General features: G+C 37.4%; 2 protein-coding genes across 3 annotated transcripts; both read left to right on the top strand.

Annotated features, from left to right (window-relative positions):
- The first annotated feature begins 4,679 nt into the window (after nucleotides 1-4,679).
- Nucleotides 4,680-10,899, top strand: LOC144632990 (delta-type opioid receptor-like). The gene is made up of 3 exons (XM_078491752.1): nucleotides 4,680-5,037; nucleotides 7,683-7,788; nucleotides 8,530-10,899. The coding sequence occupies exons 2-3, from the start codon at nucleotides 7,746-7,748 to the stop codon at nucleotides 9,156-9,158; spliced, it is 672 nt and encodes a 223-aa protein (XP_078347878.1). The 5' UTR covers nucleotides 4,680-5,037; nucleotides 7,683-7,745; the 3' UTR covers nucleotides 9,159-10,899.
- A 4,697-nt stretch (nucleotides 10,900-15,596) lies between these two features.
- LOC144650885 (RYamide receptor-like) lies at nucleotides 15,597-19,624 on the top strand. Of its 2 annotated transcripts, XM_078510659.1 has the most exons (4): nucleotides 15,597-15,666; nucleotides 16,288-16,392; nucleotides 17,419-18,555; nucleotides 19,548-19,624. In XM_078510659.1, exons 2-3 carry the CDS (start codon nucleotides 16,305-16,307, stop codon nucleotides 18,399-18,401), a joined length of 1,071 nt encoding a protein of 356 aa, XP_078366785.1. In that variant the 5' UTR covers nucleotides 15,597-15,666; nucleotides 16,288-16,304; the 3' UTR covers nucleotides 18,402-18,555; nucleotides 19,548-19,624. The 2 variants fall into 2 exon arrangements, with proteins under 2 accessions (XP_078366785.1, XP_078366793.1); XM_078510667.1 differs by lacking the exon at nucleotides 15,597-15,666 and having other exon boundaries at nucleotides 16,188-16,392.
- Nucleotides 19,625-20,742: the final 1,118 nt, after the last annotated feature.

Genomic DNA, 20,742 nt, shown 5'->3' with positions numbered 1-20,742 from the left:
TTTCGAAAAACCTTACAAAACAAATTGATTAAAGAAAATGTACGATTTGGCATTTTTATCTTTATGTTTTGACATTTGGTGGATTGGAACGTTTTTTACCTATTGTCAAACAGTGGATGCTATTTGAGTCTTTGGGGGCTTTTCTATTCTGGTCAGTAATAAAATCATCCTCGGAGACCCAGGGGCAGTTAGTGGGGGCGGGGAAAAGTCTATACGGGCGAAAAAAAAACAATCGGCGAAGAAAAGTCAAGAACGAAAATAATAGCCCCTGGAGACATACTCTTACCGGACCAGTTCCAAAAGGACGCCGTCGTTCTGGCTTCTGATTGGTGCCACAAAACTTTTGTTTTTTTGTGCCCAATCAGAGAGCAGCAAGACCAGGAGTCGTTTCGTGTGTTCTTACACGGATAGATACACGAAGCCCAGTTGGTCGCCATGTTTTCTGTTCGTCGAAGCTACAGTTGGAAGAGAAACGCTGCAGTCACAGATGTAGAGGAAATCGTTCGGCATATCTGCAAGAAACTTACGCGAAATACGCTGGATCTTCGTAGGTATCGTACACACACCGATTACGTAACTGATGTCGATATAACTTGGACGTGTTTCGAAATTCGCTTTCTTTGGCTGGACGAACAGTTTCTTTCTCCTGCTTTCTCGCATCACTTGCTGTTACTGAAACTGTGCCAATGCTGAGTAATTTTCTTTATCGCACGGGCCAGGCAGGTATGTCGAGCAACGGACGGCTTCGTGTACAAGTGCAGCAATGCTATTGAGCGCCATGTGAGTACTTGTTTCGGCGATGAGTAATATTAATTTGGAAGAAAATTGCCATGACGGTCGAGTCTATTCTTTTGTTTTTGTTAATAAAAAGAGAAAAAGAAACCTTGTGGTTAAGTTTCTGAAATTATTTAAATTTGCCCAAATCTTATTTCACCCCTTCAGTTTCCTCGGTATGTATATAGAGGTACATACATGTACTATCTTAGAGCGTATGGTGCATATTTACATATTGGAGTTTTGCCTGTAAGAGCCTAGAAGATTGACAACCCACAGCCTGAAATTTGCCATTTAGACACTCATTTTTACAAGAACCAATTCCATCTAAAATTTGGAAAATATTTACCAATAGTCACCTAAACTTTGGGAATACCTCCTATTACATATATTTGGCTACTAACCTGTGTTCTCATGTAGAAAAAGTGAAATTGTACAAATAACTACTTTACTTCCTTACCTCAAATGCTGCATTCAAAGTGTAAATATGGCAGCCCTGTTTTATACTTTACAAAAATGCTTTGTTGCATGCCCCTGTAACTTGTATACCTTATCTTTCAAATATGAATATTGTCAATTAAATTCAATTATGAATATTGAATGAATTACCAGTAAATTTGTATGGCCTGATAGACAAGGATTTGAATCCAAAGGACTGTGTCAAGCACAGATCAGTCACTCTTGCTTAAAATTGGACAAGGAATGTAGGAAAATTGTAAGGAAAAAGTCTTTATTAAAATGCATTTCCCTGTAAGATCTCAAAAAAATTAAATTGTCTAAGCTGATGAAAGAATGGGAATGCAATGCCATCACATTGCATTCTAAGAGGTAAATGTAGACTCTAGTACTGTTACTTGTTCCACCTAGTACTATGTTCATCTGTTTGGCTTTGAGGTTGTGTGTTATTGTTTTGAAGTGACAATACTGTTTCAAAACAAAAAATGGCTGCAAAGCCAAATGGGTAGCCTTTTAAGGCAAGAAATTACACAAATGCCTGCTGTTCTTTCTCCTTTTCTTGTTTGAACAAAAAAAGGTTTGTTTTAAGATCTTTGTTTTTAGTTTACATATTTCATGATTGCAGTTGCTAAAAACATCACATCAATCCTGGCAGTAAACAGGATATTTGTCATAGGGAACTACAGTGTGGGGTTAACTTCCACAAGCCTTGTAGGTCAAAAGCAAAGCATCTGGAATTTACTTACTGGAATGTCATAGGTTCATTGCATGGTGAGAGATTTGAAATTATAAGTTTCCCTGTGTCACTGACTGAAAAATCATCATGATCATTGAACTGCCAGGCATGTTTCTATCACTGTGCAGCACAGCATGAGTTAAAAATACAACAGTGACAACTAATCCTAGTATGAACAACATACGTAAACACATCAGTGATCATTTTCAGTAACACCTGAACTCTGAAGTTCAAAACCCAAAGATTGCTTTTTTGCTGCCGTCAATCATAATAATGGCAATAACCCACAAACCTTAAAAAACAAAAACAAGCCAACAGATTTGACCTGGTTTAAATGTCTCCCGTGAGGTCCACTTATGATTGACAGTGGCAAAAACTGTAAACCTGTTTAGAGGTTGATTGAGCTGAGTTCATGTTACTGAAAAGCACAATAGATATACAGATCTCAATCTGTATTATCAAAATGAAGACGTCATTGTTTTTCAAAGGCATTTTTGAAAACCACTTGTCAATCAATCAATTTACTTCATCCCATTTATCATCACACATAGACTGAGCTAGCCTGGGCAGAGGCACACAGGCTATAAATTGTTTTTAGTTATACAGTTAAAAAAACTACATCTCAAAAAACAGTCAGGTCCATTGATGAGGAGTCTATTAAAACGGCAGACATTGGCATATACAGTGGTTTGGAAGAATTCTGTGACTCAACATAATTAATTATAATAATATTATTGATTTTTATTGTGCAATTTTCATAAATGATAATCATTTGCACTTTACAAAATTAAAATGACATTTCACAAATAAAAATCAGTGAAAACATCAGATTAGAATTAAAAACTTACATTTAATAAAAAAAAGTTAAGCTAATAAATAAGTGCATTTACATTTGCACGTTTATGTCAGGGAAAAAGAAAACGATTTTAATACATCAATAAATTCACTGTTCTCAAAGAAAGCTGAAGAAAGTTGTGTTCCTCTCGTACACGAAGCCGTCCGTTGCTCGACATACCTGCCTGGCCCGTGCGATAAAGAAAATTACTCAGTATTGGCACAGTTTCAGTAACAGCAAGTGATGCGAGAAAGCAGGAGAAAGAAACTGTTCGTCCAGCCAAAGAAAGCGAATTTCGAAACACGTCCAAGTTATATCGACATCAGTTACGTAATCGGTGTGTGTACGATACCTACGAAGATCCAGCGTATTTCGCGTAAGTTTCTTGCAGATATGCCGAACGATTTCCTCTACATCTGTGACTGCAGCGTTTCTCTTCCAACTGTAGCTTCGACGAATAGAAAACATGGCGACCAACTGGGCTTCGTGTATCTATCCGTGTAAGAACACACGAAACGACTCCTGGTCTTGCTGCTCTCTGATTGGGCACAAAAAAACAAAAGTTTTGTGGCACCAATCAGAAGCCAGAACGACGGCGTCCTTTTGGAACTGGTCCGGTAAGAGTATGTCCCCAGGGGCTATTATTTTCGTTCTTGACTTTTCTTCGCCGATTGTTTTTTTTTTCGCCCGTATAGACTTTTCCCCGCCCCCACTAACTGCCCCTGGGTCTCCGAGGATGTAATAAAATATGGTTGAATCGAAAACATTAAAGGGGTCATCAATGCAACGAACATCTAATGCTTAGAACTTGGCGATTCAAAGACACATTCGTCAGAAGTTTGCCTGGCAACAGAGACGCACTTACGGTTCTTCTCTCTTCAATATTTTCACAATGCCCAGCTGCAGTTCCAATATAGTTAATAGAGAGGAATGGTCCAAGGAGCAAGCAAAGATGTAAAGATTTATGAAAGATCCACTACCGTGCACAATCTTTTGTGTTGCGCCCATACACTATGCAATAAATTACGTAACGAAAGGGTTTCTGTTGGTTAGTTACTCAGAGAGAAGTAAACCTTTATTGTGTTTTGTCACGGTCAAGAACAAAAAAAGCTAACAGAAACGTAAAGCATAGAACTTTGTCAAGCTTCATAACCATTTCCTCCATTAACTTTGCTTCCACTCTGAGACGCGCTTGCAGGGAATCTTGGTAGTTGTATATTTAACAAAGCAAGTCCAATACTAGTTGGCAACGTCGTCACAACTACCATGATTCCGTGCAGGCGCGTTTCATAGTGCGAATTGGGTTTTAAGTCTTGAAAACGTGATTCGCCGGTGGGGATTGGAACGTCGATCTCCCTCCATCGAGGCGTATATGATAAACACTACACCAAGGGAAACTGACAGTCGTCAGTAGGAAAGTAGCGAATCGCTGAAGATAAAAGACAATTCCCAAATCGGCTCCTGGTGAAAAGGATTGAAAACTTCATAAAGAAAAGATATCGATTAAGGTTTGTTGTTTGACTGACGTACTGACAAAAGAACTGTTGTTGTCATATCGAGGGACAACAATGTTAGAACTGTTTGATAGCCGTGTTGTTTTTAATTTGGCAAGAAAGGGTACCAGGTTTGACAAAATAATAGATCATGTCCTAGGGAAGGTTTATTAATGATTTGAGCGTTATGAAACTATTCATGTACGCATTCATTCTAGTTTGCCGTTTTTAGAATATGTACCAATAATGCATATTAATAGAAAACTAATAGAAAATAAATGTGCTCTAGTGCTTTGTTGGTAATATCCTTCACATGTTTGTACCTATATTGCTTTCATCGTTTTTAGACGGCTAAAAAATGATTTTGAATTAATTAAAAGGATGATCAATTTTCTTTGGTCCAATTACGCTAAGCCGTCATGTCCTACGGTTGTCAAACCCATTCGTAATAAAAAGCATTTTATTAGAGGTTGTCTGGTCACCTTAGCACTTTGCAATTGATTTAGTTTGAGTCGGAAATTGTATTTATTTACATCCATAACATTGAACGCCGCCGACATTTTGGCCAACGAAATTAACGACACTTAAAGGATTCCTGATGTTATTACATTATAAGTCGGCACATACACAAGAAAAATAATCGATTTTTCGATTCGAACCGCGAACAACAGTAAGACTTGTGATGTTTTCATGTCATGGCTGGGAATATACTGTCTCTCTAGGACGCTGAAATTCACTGGAAGGTAAGCAAAACTTATAAACATTGACTGAATTAATGATTTAGTTTTTTACATTCGTTCATTTAATTTCTACATTAAATCAACTCGTTCATAAATTTATTTTACCCTATGCAAGAGAAATTAGTAATCCGAGGATCTTTTCTCTAATAATAAAAAAAAGGTGCAGGTTTTAAGGTGATTTAATGTTGTTAGGACATTGGAAGAAAAAAAAAAATGGCCATCTAGAATATTCGACTTAACCTAGGACTTGAGCAAAAGGTATTAATATTCTTATCACGGAGATCAGAACTAACCTTGCAAATATTAAGAATTAATCGCCTCAGGCTGAGTGAACATTATTGAATATTTATCGAAACAAGGTGTTTGTTTAGACCATCTTATTGCCAAAACTAATTTGTTAAAACCTAAATTGATTCGCAGGTCGATGTATTAAATTACCGGGTGTACATGAATACAACGAGCACTTAAAGTTTGTTGTTTCCATGTTCTAGTTCATAATTTTGTAGTTCTTGATATTCACCTCTGGAAATTTCAATAAGATCCATTATTTGATAACAGAATTATTTGCTAAATCTGTGAATATATTGGCACTCATAAAATTTTAACTATTGGCTCTTAAAAGAAGATATTTGATGGACATAAAAGAAGATCAAGTGTGAAACTTAGGCATTTTCCCTTTTGTATTTAAAAAGTAACTCAGATACTACGTGCGCCCTGATTGGTCAAAAAACCTATGTACTTTTGTACCGGTAAACTCCCGCTTCCGTCCCGACCGCACTACGCTCATTAACGCATAAGGACGAAGAATTAACGTTAGTTTAATGTCTTCTTTTAGTCTATGTGATTGTGAAAATGGAGGATATAATTCTCATAGTGAAAATTTACTGAGGGTGGACCACAAAAATAAATTTTCCCGCCCACCGCAGTTGGAGCAAAAGAAATTGGAGAAAGAAAACAAAACGCAGAGAGAAACATATAAGAAGGAACACAATAAACAGGTCGGCTTTCACCGGACTGAAAAAATATTAAAAACATGGATATCGTTCCATTCAACATTTACTTGAAAATGTTATTTGAAAGAAATTAAAACTGCATAAAATTGGTGGCGATGAAAGCTTACGTACTTGAATTATTTTAATGGAAGAAACTTACGTACGAGTCCTCGTACGCGCTTGAATTATAATTTTAGTTTTAGTTTTTGCTTTCTGCCAAGTCTGTTATTTGGCTAATTAATTTATTTAAATAAATTCATAACAAATTTCTATAGCAGAGTTTGTGGAACTTACCCTTATTCTCAATACTTTCGTCAGTCTGTGAAGTTTGTTAACTTGCAAAGTTTTCGTTAGTCTTTTACTTTCGCGATGAATGACTCCGGTCACAATTTGCTAGATTTCCACGTCAAAGAACTTTCAAATCGCTGAATATATTTTGTACCGCGTCTGTCTGCCTCTTTCCTTTCCTTTCTTATGACATTTATAGCTTTTAGAGAACTTTTAAACCTTTTTGCCACGTCGATCGGTGAATTTTGGGTGGAGCTGAACCTGTGTTTTGTTCTTTCAGCCGCTTTGATTGGTTTACCGCGTCATCCGATGAACTTGTTGAGAATAAGACATTCGATCACGAAAAATAAAATAGTTTCCTATTTCTTCGACGAACGTTTTCCATATTAATTTCATAAAAGCAATTAACCGCACTTTCTATGACTTTACTGGCGTAATAAAGCCATTTGGGATGCTGCTCATGATTTACAAGCTTATCTCGTGTTCTCCCAACATCCCGCGTGGTTTTATTACACCAGTAAAGCCCTAGAAAGTGTTGTCTATTGCTTGAGGAAAAACCGGTGGTCCAGTAGGAAAACAAAGGTAATAACTTTTTTCACTTTTACCGGAACAACCGGGATTTTCTGCTTCATTGGTTGACATTCCAGGCTCTTTGCAGTTTTCTGTAAAAATATCAAAAGGTACAGCTCACGAAACGTCAAGAAAAGTTAAGTACCATTTACCGGAAATTCTATTCAAATGCTTAGTGCTAATGTTTTCCAACAACAGCATTGACAGTAAAGCCGAGAGCTAGAGCTCAATTTTATTGCCGACAACAGCAACGTTGAAGTTAACTTGAGACAGTTCGAATTTCTTAAATAAAAATACAGTAAATATCAGAAAAAATAGAAACTCGGTAACACACGGGTATTATGTTAAAGTGACACAAAAACATTTGATTTCAGAACCAAATACAAGAAATAATTGTAAGTGAAAAATGATTCTTAAAATTGCGATGTAAAACGGGACGCATATAAGCTTCATTAATTTATGCTTCATTAATTTATGTATTCACTTATTAATTTATTTGTTCATTAATTATTTGGGACCAATCATTATTAAGAAGTGGGAGGGTTGGTGCAAATGAGGGAGACCATGTTCAAATTCTCCTGATCCTCTCCTTTCCTGAAGTACATTTTTGCTCACCCTCCTCCTTCCCCCTGCCCCAATTTCAGTTAAAGCCCCCTAATTTCGGTGCATAAATTTATGTGCCCCCCGTTTTTTTTTTCATAAAAATCATCGATCCCCCAACTTTGCCCCAGTCCACCTCTTAATAATGACCGGTCCCTTATATATTCATTTATTGAAGAAATTATTCTTTTTTGCTAGGTAACATCATACTTTATTTGTGTTAAGAAAATATTCAGCTTGACGTTTGGTACAAATTGAAACATGGAAACACCAACAAACGTCTCATGGAAGGCCGAGAAAGAAGGTATGAACAAAAGAGAAAATTTTTAATAACTACAATTACCAAGCAACCAAATGAAAGTGGTAGATAAACATCTTCTGAATCAATAATGTAAATTTTACCAAAGCGGTATGGGTGTGGAGCTTGCCGAGTCGGCTGAGTCATCGCTGACAGACCCTGTTCATAAGTTTGGCTACATTTAAAAATTTTCGCCATGACCATGAGGAATCAATTAAACGATATAGATCATGCTTACGTTTAAACCTTAGCTAGTCAAGACACTTCACACACCCAGCATGTTCTCTTTCTCCGTCCCCCTTTCCCTCTTCAATGTTTTTATTGCAATTTTGTTCGCGAAAAGTTGCAAATCAACAAAAACGGTAGGGGGAGAGGCGGGGGGGGGGGGGGGGGTTTAATTGTTTCAACAAATCTTTTTCCATTACAGTTTAAAATACGTTTAACAATTTTAAGGCTTTTTGCTTAGTGACACAACATTTGAAGAGTGTTAATAGAACAGTCCCTGGCTGTGACAGTTGCATTCCTGTTTATTTACTTAGGTCGTATGTGCTACGGTAGCGTTAAATCCTGAACGTCAACTTGCGCTGAAGAACTTAATATTATTTTAAAACAACACCTTAAAACACTTCTCATGCGATCGAGTAAATTATACAGCCAACCGTATGTTGCACCCTACCACCTGCGTTGACAATGTTGAATTAGATAATGAAATGGCTGACCACATTTTATCTTTTTTTCTTTTATTAGAAAATGCTACAAGTGCTGCACTGTCTACTTCAGAGTCGGCAATATTGGCGAGTCTGGCGGCTGTCTATTTCATCGTTATGTTTGCTTCTATATTTGGTAACTCGGTCATCATCCACATCATCCGTACAAGGCACATTTTGAAAACGGCAACGAACAAACTCATTCTAAATCAAGCATGCGCAGACTTGATCATAACATTTACCGCTATGCGTGACATGCTGAGTGATGATCTATTTTACAGAAGGTGGTTTGGAGGAGACTGGGGTGCAATAACCTGCAATATGGTAATATGGGCAACCTTTCCAGCGCCATATTGTTCTATCTGGAGCCTTACTGTCATAGCCGTTGATCGCTACTTTGCTGTTGCTCGTCCCTTGCACTGGTCCCCAATATCGCGCCATATAAAGTTGGTCATTTCTGTGCTTTGGTTGTGGTCGTTTGCTTCAGCTTCGGGAATGGTTTCCATGGTAAAACTGAGGCTCGTCAACAAAGATGAATACTTTTGTGTTCTTGATTTCTCTCATGTCGAGCTAACCGCACTCAACGTAACAAGCATGTGCATTCAACTGCTGTTCAATTTTGTCGTCCCTCTTGTGGTTATGACTGTCTTGTATTCAATCGTATGCTAGCGGTTGTTGTCACGTGAAGTCCCTGGTGAAGGAGTCAGTCAGGATCAAAGACACGAAGAAGCCATGAAGACAGCCAAGAAAGTTACCCGGATGATGATCACTGTTGTTGTTTTGTTTTTCTTATGTTGGTTTCCGTTTTATGTGTTTGTTGGTTTAGATAGTTTACATAAGATCGTCATGCCTTATGCTGCAGTTAAGTTTGTCGTTTGGTTGGCAAACGCGTATAGTGCCATCAATCCTTACATTTACTTGTCTTTTAACGGTAAATTTAGAAAAGAGTTTTTGATCATCACGAGAAACTTATTTAGAAAATGCAATTGTTGTTAAATGTAGACATTGTAAGCGTAAAAGGTTTTAAAAGCGTGAAGTGGCTACAACGTTGAGCTCACATCAAAATGAGCAATTGCTTAGCGACGAGAGACCTTCAGGTAATGGGAGGGTAGGGCGTGTAAAGTTATACGTGTTTCACTTGCAAAAGCGAAATTCACACTTTTGTCAGCATTATGGTATGGACGCTGGAAACATAATATTCAGTTGCTGCAATGATTTAGGGTTAGCTATCACGCACGGTGTTTAATAAGAGATATACACAGCACCGATGAAGACGATGAAGAAACGAAAGTAGTGGTAGTAGTAGTAGTAGTCTCTGATACGAACGTAACATAATTGTATCATGAAACGTCAACAATTCCAGTAACAAGGTGTAAGATTGTAGTTTTGTCGAAAAATAAAACCGACCAAATATCCGTGATCCAAACTTCGTTTACGATCTATGATCCGAACTTCAATACAGGTAGAGACCGTAATTCAGGCCAAAATTCTTAGTTCATCCACGGTCCGCCGTATTTCACAGCCTATTCCGTCGATCGCGAACTTATTTTCCCAACCCTATTTCTGTTCGATTGGGGCGAAGTCTTCTCATAGTGGGCAGTTTGATGAAGGGTACTTAGAGTCAAACTTTGATGTGGTTACAGTTTACAACACACGGAAAGAACCAGCATTGCAATGTTCCTGGTTTACTCACACACACTTTTTTAAATTAAATTAAAAGGTTGTTATGATATACAAAATCCTGATGCACAATGGGGTAATGCAATAGATACTAAACTGTTTACATCGCATATACGTAAATTGTAAACAAAAGTCAAAATAAACGCAAATCGTAAATCTTTACCATCTTTTTACATCTCGTATTCAAATGAGATACTTTTTGTAAATGGGGTGAACAAATGGTGACGTTTCTTCTTCATAGAAAAATACCAGCTATTATTTATAAAAACGCCAGAAAACGTGTTATCAGATAGAAATCGATATCCTACACTGGATTGTCCAAAAGATTGAAACTGTAGGCGTTAAATACTGTCGTGATACTTGGTGACGCTTTCTCTTCATTCCAGTTACCTTTCAACGTGTTGAAACGAGCTATATTTTGTCAAACGAGATTTGAGCAGAATATTTTAAAAACCTTTAGGCCATTGAACGGCGAAAAATATAACCTACACAACCAAAGACCGACCAAGGGGCAAAACAGATAATTTAGTGCAATATGGCAACTTTTAGTGCAATGTCACTTACACTGTGAGTGGCCCCACGCCCCGCGTGGGGCCACGCTCACGTCACCATAGGTGTTATTCTGTGAGGCCCTGCAAAATAATGGTCGACGTGGTAGTTGTAGTCTAAGCAAATTGCATAGGTAAATTACTAATTAGACTTAAAAATTGCAAGAAATGTTACCCTCTTAATACTTTACAAGATATTTACCAGTTAGCAAATTGACAAGATGACATACTAGTTTGCCATATCTAGAAGTGCGCTCATGACGATTCGTCCCATGTAAAAATGCTACTCGTTGGCAATTTTGTAGAGTAATAAAACAAGTTCCCCGCTCAATAATGTTTTACGTTTTTACTATAAGTCGGTGTTTCTCTCAGTGTCCTCTCTCCACTTCTCTTTTTTCAAAACAGAAATAGACTAGAAATAATTTTCGTTTGTCAACGAAACAGGACAGAATAGAGGAAGATTCATCAATTCCAGATCCATCCACTCCAGATCCATCTACTCCTGATCCGACGTCCTCTGTTGAATCAAAAGCAAAATAAGAGTAACTGCTGAACCCGAGTAATTGGCACTTAAAGCTGAAGTAAGCGAGTTTGTGAGGTTATACTACTAATTAAGTAACCTGTTATGTCGAAAAAGTGAACACAACTCGGTCACCAACAATTGATTGTACCATTAATATTATTGTGTAAGATCAAATGACAGAGAGTAGTTGTATTGACCCATCAAAGTATAAGACCTGGGGAATGGTCGAAACTATTGCCAGGACACCATAACGCCTTTACCAATGCAGCTTTATTTGTATTTTCGTCCAAAACTAAACTTCTGAATGATTTATTCATAGAAAAAGTTAAATCAACAAAATAGAGACGCAAGCTTCTCTGTATCTAAAAGGTTAGCCCTTTCTGTCACAAACTATAGGTTTAAGCCATTCACTGCGCGCTGTTGTTGGCTGTCGTGGTTGTTGTTGTTGTTTTTTTTGTCCGAAACTGTTCTTTTGCCATAGTAACGGCCACTTCTCCAACAAATTAAAAATAAAGCATCATTCATGCAAGCCATTATTTTATTTAGTACGTGCATACGTAAACTACTATCATTCTAATTCTTTTCAATGGCAAATTTGCTGCATGCTCTAATTTAATTCGGATTTAAGTAATTGAACAGCTTAAAGGAATTGCGCACGGTATTTTAAGTTATTTTCTTCTTACTTTCAAATGAAAGGAAACCTCAAAATAAAATATTTCTAACACAGGAAAACAACCACGGAGTATTAAAAACCCTAAAATAGCTAACTCAAACGGGTCCTTTCCCGGAACTATTACGAAATCATGTTCAAGTAAGTCATGTTCGATTACGTGCCAGTAAGACGTTACAGACCAGTAATTTTGAAAGACACATTGTACTGCAAAGTGCTGGAAATTATTACCAGCCTCCTTAACGCTTCTAACAATGCAACATATATATTTGTATGTTTGTCCAAAACTGTACTATTTCCATAGTGACGGCCACTTCTCAAAAAAGATAAAATAAAGGCAAAAATCACGTAAGCCATGATTTTATTTAGTACGTAAATATATAAGTTACTATCATTCCAATTCTTTTCAATTGCAAATTTGCTGCTTTGGGTTTGAACAGCTTAAAGGAGCTAGGTCGTTCTATTAAAAGGTATTTTTCTGATTACAATCGAACTAAAGGAAAGTTCAAAAATTAATAATAGTTTTCTTACACAGAAAAACAACAAAGGAGTAATAAAAACCCAAAAATAACTACAAACGCTTGATAGAACCGGTCCTTTCCCTGGACCAGTTACGAAATCATGTTCAAGTAAGCCATGTTCGATTCCGTGTCTGCTCAGTGAGACGTTACAGAACAGACACACAAAAGCACGAACAAAAACAAAGACACACAAAAGCACGTTAAATCCCATTGTGCTGGAAAGAACTGGAATTACTACCAGCTACTTTAACGCCTCTAACAATGCAACATATTTGTATTTTTGTCCAAAACTGTACTATTGCCATAGTGACGGCACTTCTCAAAAAAGTTTTAAATAAAGACAATCACGTAGCCATTATTCTATTTAGCACGTACATACATAAAATACTATCATTCCATCATTATTTTCAATTACAAATTTGCTGCTTTGAGTTTAAACAGGCTTAAAGGAGCTATGTCGTTGTATTTAAAGTTATTGTTCTGATTACATTCGAACTGAAGGAAAGTTCAAAATAACAAAATACAACGGAGTCACGTACTTATTATATTCAATAATCATAAGTTTTATCTACCTCTTACGTTACATGAAAAATCGCAAGTAAAACACTTCAAAGAAGCACTCACCTTTACTACCTTTAGCACAAGTCACTGAACTTAAAAGAAGTCCAGCTATGATGTACCAAAATTGTTTACGTGTCACTAGGTGATCATTTCACACTGATAAAAGTTCCCTTGTAAATCCGTTTAACAATAAAATTAACTTAATGCGTCGCAGACTAGTGATTTTGAAAAAATGAAACGGTAAAATGACGCAGACAGTTTCATATATTTATTAGCGTTACTATAGCCACTCTTATAAAAGGCAGATAGGTAATTACAAAACTCTGAAAAGGTTTTGTATTTTTTTGGAACATTTTATAATGAGATATTGGCTGTGGTGTTAGTGACATAACGTCATACTTTACTGTAGTTAGTGCTTGCGTGCGACTTTTTGGTCATACCTTAATTCGCAGGTATTTAATTTTTACCCTCGCCGCTTGTGTTGTGGTTTTGCACATTTATGTTCATCCTGAACGTGCACGTGCCAAAAGAAACGTTATTCTAATCGGTTGTTTGTTTGAAAACTAAAACATGCATCATGCTTGGGTACAGCTTTAGTTAATGCTCCCAGCCCATAAATCAAAACAATACAACAACAGTTTCCGTGGAATAAAAGGGGTAGGGGATGAAGTGCATGAGTTGCTAATAGTAATCACACAGGATAACACAGGTCAGTTGGTTGGCAACGAGAGGTTAAGGTCCTAATCCTGTCACTGGGTTCCTAATCCCCTGGCCCCCTGGAAAAACCACAACAACATAATCAACCTGGTTGCCAGGGCTACTAGGGGCCTAATTCCCAAGCCACCTAGAAACAACCGAAACCACACGCCCTGGTTCGCAGGCTACTTGGGTCCTAATCCCCAGGCCCCCTGGAAACCATCACAACAACCAATCAACAACAACTACACTGGAGGCCCACTCAACCAGGAAACTGACTCCTTGATTCTATGGGGCAAAAGGGCGACCTGTAAGGAGCACTTCATCCCCTCCCATGGCTTCTTCACTTCAAGAAAAACAAAACTAAGATATGATGGTCTAAGTTAAAACAAACAGATCAGAAACGAAAATCAGTAGAAAAAATGCTGGAATTAGCATATGTCAGCTTGGCGCTAATGGTAACGGTAATGACAACTCTCGGCTTTATATGATGGGGGAAAACTCCTAAAACCAGCCTGCCATAATACACGAAAACGCAAAACAAGCAAAACTTGCTGTCATGCTGCAAGAATGTAGGAAAAGTATAAAGATTTTCCATATTGTTCATGTTCAAATGTTTGACCATGTGCAACTGTAAGACAGACAGTTGAATTGTCAAGAAAATACAAAGGTTCAACTTGAAGACACCGAAATTAATGAAAATTTATATGATTGCACATTACAAAAACAATACATCAATTTAAAGTTCCAAGACAAGTTTAAGACATATACATACAGGTTGTAATCAAACACTTTACAAATTAACTGTTCCCTGTCGTCTACTAACTCCTTCAATACAATATATTAGAAAAATGCCTTTTATGGTGGGTTCACCCGTCTATATTGAGGTCATTATACTTTAATATTATTCTGACCATCTTTCGAAAATGGCCTGCTGAACTATACTTTATTTGTTTTTGCTACGCTTTTCATTGCATTTTTTTTAAATTACTCGCTGGTACACAGATTGTCCTACCGATCATGGCTAAGCTGTACACCTATTCTACCTTGCACTAAATTTGATTCCGTAGTAAGATTCCCTTTTATATCACCGCATCACATCCTTTTAGTAAAGTAAATCAGACAACAGTGGAAATAAATCCTCTCTGCACCACGTTTTCAAAGTTTGTTTTCAAATTCCTTGACGCATCTTTTCTTTCAATTTGAAGGAAAACAAAAGGTATTTTGTGTTGAAAGAAATGATTCAATTTTAGCAACACTTTTTGAGAAAATTATTACAATCTTCTTCTTCTATGCTCATTCACACAGTAGGCAACAACGCCTATTCCTAGAAGCGCTACATTCTATCCAGGACATAAACTGTGCGAATGAGCATGTGCATTTCCCACAAGATTATTTAACATTGGGAACATCCCTAGAGACCGGCGGTGTATAAAATACTTATTATGCAAAAACTGAACCAATTTTAACTCTGATGAAGGTAACAGAGATTTACCGAAAACTTTCAGTTTTATACGTTTTTTACAACTTTTTTAATATCAGATACAAACCAAATTTTATTACATATGAAATTTATTAACTTGTGTCACTTAGAATTGATTATTTTATTTTGATGGGGATAGAGAGGTGAGTAAATTTGATGCGTAATGCTGGTGGGATAAAAAGATGTTAGGCAGGTGGATATCACGGGGGGGAAAAAGAGTTAGGCAGGTGGATATCAAGAGATAAGTCTTTTAAAAGCAATATAGCAGATATACAACAAGAAAACTACTGGTTAGTGAAACAAAGAGTTCCTCTATTTAAAGGATTCAATTTAAAAATGACAAAAACTATGTTTGCAATTGAATACATATTTCATATTGACTTATAATTTCGGAAGTACAAGTTGTATAAAGTAAACACGGTAGAAGCGAGACAAGGCTTTTCTTTGTATACGGAAAACTGCAGGTCCTTTGAATTCTGAAATCAGCCAGTACAGGTAAGAACATAACTAGCAATAAGACTTGCCAATTTATGCGATAGTGAACAGATTTTACGTTTTCTGTAAATTTCCAAAGACGCGATGCCCCTCGAATGGTACTGACTTCAAACGTAATTTAATTTTGTGTTTAAAACAATAGCGAGGATTTCTCGGCTCTGATATAATATAACCTTAACACTAAGCCAGTTCATCCTTTTTTTTCTAAATCACCAAATTATTAACGAGGATCAGAATGGGAATAACACTAATCTATGTGAAGCCCTGTTTGTTAAAATTTAGAAGGTCTGCGTAAGTAAAAAAACAAACAAACGCCTAGTTAGTGCTTGTATAATCAATGTAAGATGAATTAAATTTATATGACTTCTTAATCAAGCAACCTATTGTGTCATGAAGATAACCACAACTTGTTCACCAACGATGAGCCATTCGTTGGAAATCACTTTTTTTATTTTAGACTGATGAAGAATAATAGTATAGATTTATTAGGAAACACTTGCTGAAAAACAACAGTTGAGAGCCATCTAAAAATAGTAATATCACTGCTGAAAAGATATAGGTAACTACCCCGATCAAAAATCTCGCCATTGAATATAACTTTGTTACATTTTATCTGTTAAGGAACACGTAAGTTAAAGATGAACTCCTCCTGGTATCTGTCAAACAACAGCAACCTTAGCATGCAAGGTATCATCAAAAGCAGCGGAGGTCTGGGTGAGAAAGAAGGTATTGAAAGATTAAACACCACCAGATCATGTGTTATAGTATACTTACAACAGAACCCAATTTAATGGTCCTATTCCAGTGTCGCTCCTCTGTAAACTATATGGAGCAACCATCTGGCACAGATGATTTAAGGAAGAAAAACGTTTAAGATCTGCAAGGGTCTGACTAAGGGTTACATCTATTTCCCTTTGATTACAAGTGATTTCGATCTCTCAACATGTCACCGACTTATGTCACTCACGAGGATTATCAAAGTCGTAGCAGGATACGACGACGGCAATGGTTATCACTTTTTTGGCTCCATTACCATTTATTTCCATTTGTGGTGCTATTACTGTAATCACAAATCTAGTAATTAAAAATTGAGACATTCATGCTCTGAAGTTTGTGACTCGCTTTAAAAAGTATACGCCCCACTAGGATGTAGAATTAATATAGTACTCTGATGTTTATATCCCAAAGATTTGGAACAAAGTAACATAAAGTTATCCTATCCTATCCTATCCTATCCTATCCTATCCTATCCTATCCTATCCTATCCTATCCTATCCTATCCTATCCTATCCTATCCTAACAGACACATAAAATGTTATTAAGTAAATTAGAGATGTACATTATATGCACATATTTTAATCCAGATTTTATTATTTCCAATAATTTAATTTCACACTTAGCTTTTAAATTATTTACGATGATTTGTGCTTTATTGCCAATGCCTTTCATCTTAAATTTTGTTTTATTGGTTAACATTTCAGTTTTAACAAGAATTAGCTGCTTCTACCAACGCTACAGCTGTAAAAATTTAAGAATCCCGTGTTAAACGGAGGTTTTATCGTTATAGTTGTTGTTGTATTAGACTAACTGTAATTAAAGGCAGTCATGTTTATGTATTTTGATTTTATTGTTGTTGTTGCTGTTGTTGTTATTATTATTGTTTTCGTTGTTGTTGTTGTTTCATAACACCAAGTATAATTGTAGGAAAATCACTACGTTATGTTTACGTTTTTTGATTTTTTTTTTTTTCAGAAAATAAGACAAGTTCCACAGGAGTTTTCTTTATACCAGCTGCTGCGTACGTTGTCTTATTTATCGCGTCACTACTTGGCAACTCGGTCATCATTCACATTATACAAAAAGATAACTCCATGAAGAACACTACAAACTATTTGATTTTGAACCAAGCTTGCGCTGATCTTTACAGAACATTGATGGAGTTAATACACATTTCACATCATCTTATCACGAATCGCTGGTTTGGAGGCGTTTTAGGTCAAATCACTTGCAAGTTGTTTCTTGTGAACCTATTTATTCCGTTCATCGTTTCAGTTTGGATTCTTGCAACAATTGCTGTTGATCGCTTTTATGCTGTAACTCGACCATTGCGATCGTCGCCTTTATCTCGACATTTTAAAAAGATAATTATGCTTTTGTGGACTTGGTCTGCGATCAGTTCAGTTGACGTCCTTATCGAGGGACGTTTGAGTGAGACCGAAGAGCATTACATTTGCGGTGTATTTCGCGGCGAGGTCCTGCGACAGTGGCTGACATTTTACATTGTAACTCTTTCCCTAAACGTATTCCTGCCTCTTTTTATAACAGCTGTTCTGTACATCATTGTATGCCACAAACTTTGGTCACGTGAGGTACCAGGAGAAGGAACAAGTCAGAATCAACGACAAGCTGAAGCCATAAAAACGGCGAGAAAAGTTACACACATGATGATGACTGTTGTGGTTTTATATGTACTGTGCTTTTTTCCATTTTTTATAGGAAACACGTTACACTTTTTCGGTTATGTGAAAGTGAATTCAGATGTCTTATTTTCATCTCTTTCTTTGATCTCATTTTCTTTCAGCGGACTCAATCCATACGTTTATCTCACGTTTAGTGAAAAGTTTCGAAATGGATTTAAAACTTGGTTAACGAATTGCTTAAGGATCTTCAATATTCGTAATATTCTTTGTTCTCGATCCGAAAGCTTTGAGCTACAACAAATACAGGCTGTCTAAATAAATATAGAACAGGAACATGGCACTAACCAATAAGTGGACAAGGGACTCTAAGCTATAAACGGTAATAATCGAATTCAAAACACTTTGTGACTTTTGAAATGTTGCAAATGAAGCGAAACATGAAGAACTCATAAATTAACGATTATTAACCGTGCGAAGCCGGTTCATAATCTGGCCGGCGTTTTTTCGTTTTTTGCAGTTTTTTTGTCGGTAAATCGTTCCAGACCCACGCGGCCCAGCCGGCTCCTTTGTCACGGTCACGCAAGATTTGATGACCGCTTGGACATGTCCAAGCTATTTAAAAACTACCACTATGTCAGACCCATGCCACGCGATCGCTTGCCTGTAGCTATAAATAATCATTCACCTATTTTAAAAATATTTACGAACACTCTGCAAAAATCGTTCCAGACCCACGCGGCCCAGCCGGCCCCTTTGTCACGGTCCGCAAGATTTGATGACCGCTTGGACATGTCCAAGCTATTTAAAAACTACCACCATGTCAGACCCATGCCACGCGATCGCTTGCCTGTAGCTATAAATAATCATTCACCTATTTTAAAAATATTTACGAACACTCTGCACTCTGAGTGGAATAGTTATTTTTGTGTTATTCAGGCGTTTGGCTCGGAGCGAGTACAAGTCGTACCATTTACCCGGAATGTGTTGAATATTGCAAAACAACGACTTGTTTTCGGGATATCCAATTTTTGTTTTGAGTTTATTCTGGGAATCGAAACGTGTATTGCAAGCTCAGCAAGAATGTGTCAAGGCACGGGATACATGTCATCGCGCCAGGGGAATTACCTGCGCAGGCAAGGATAGAAACGACCTCCTTTACTTTGGCATGAAATGGACTTCTTTTAATGACATTCATGAACTGGTTTGGGTTTATTTTATTGAACATTCGGAACAAAATAAATATTTGCATGCGTAAGCTGGCATTTCTCCGGCCAGTCGTGCTGAAGGAAATTCATGTCACGCACACTCCGTGACTGACCCAAACACGACTTGTGTGTTTATCAAGTGACTGCTTTTCTAAAGATTTTTTACTGTGCGGCGCCTCGCCTTTCTAGCCAAAGAACTGAAAGAGGTGGTTCACTAACCGCACGGTTGTAAACTGCTTGCAGATTCTTGTTAGAGATAAGGAACCTCTTACTTGTAATTATATGGTACTTTCAGAACAAATCAATAATCTCCTTTCAGACAACCTAAAAAGCAGGCAATACAGCAATAGAGAATAGAATACAATCACCAATAGAATACAATCACTGTCACAACTCGAATCAATTAATAAAAAAAACGTACGCAGCACGTACAGTTAGCGAATGCTTTTTTACTACAGCTCCACGGACAATTCATGGTTTGGAGTAGTCCTCGGTATCATCACTTGATACCGTGCAATCTTATTAAGCCCTCCTGTCTCTTTAGTTTGGATCCTTGTAACGATTGCTGTTAAACAATTCTTCGCAGTAACGTGGCCCTTGTGATCTTCGCCTGTATCTCAACATTTCAACCAACTGAGCTACGAGAGACTCGTTGTGAGCTGGGCAGTATGCAGGACGCGTGTCACTTATCAACCTAGTAAAATGGCCCAGCTCACAACGAGTCTCTCGTAGCTCACTTGGTTAGAGCGCCCAACCGGTATCTGGGAGGCCATGGGTTCGATTCCCGTCGGGGACTCAGAATTTGTCTTTGTCCCATGCTCGTGTCATGTTGAACACTTCATCTTCATTATTTATTACCGAGCTTAAAATTTACCATCTTTATTATTTACTACAAACTTGATGAATTCGACTTTGCTGATCCTAGCAGTATGCAGGACGCATGTCACTTATCAACCTAGTAAAATGGCCCAGCTCACAACGAGTCTCTCGTAGCTCACTTGGTTAGAGCGCCCAACCGGTATCTGGGAGGCCATGGGTTCGATTCCCGTCGGGGACTCAGAATTTGTCTTTGTCCCATGCTCGTGTCATGTTGAACACTTCATCTTCATTATTTATTACCGAGCTTAAAATTTACCATCTTTATTATTTACTACAAACTTGATGAATTCGACTTTGCTGATCCTAGCAGTATGCAGGACGCATGTCACTTATCAACCTAGTAAAATGGCCCAGCTCACAACGAGTCTCTCGTAGCTCACTTGGTTAGAGCGCCCAACCGGTATCTGGGAGGCCATGGGTTCGATTCCCGTCGGGGACTCAGAATTTGTCTTTGTCCCATGCTCGTGTCATGTTGAACACTTCATCTTCATTATTTATTACCGAGCTTAAAATTTACCATCTTTATTATTTACTACAAACTTGATGAATTCGACTTTGCTGATCCTAGCAGT

Source organism: Oculina patagonica, chromosome 1, assembly GCF_052425735.1.
Source record: "Oculina patagonica isolate OP01 chromosome 1, crgOcupat, whole genome shotgun sequence".
Taxonomy (NCBI): domain Eukaryota; kingdom Metazoa; phylum Cnidaria; class Anthozoa; order Scleractinia; family Oculinidae; genus Oculina; species Oculina patagonica.
Note: the sequence above shows the minus strand (reverse complement) of the source record. Positions and strands in the feature narration are given on the sequence as shown.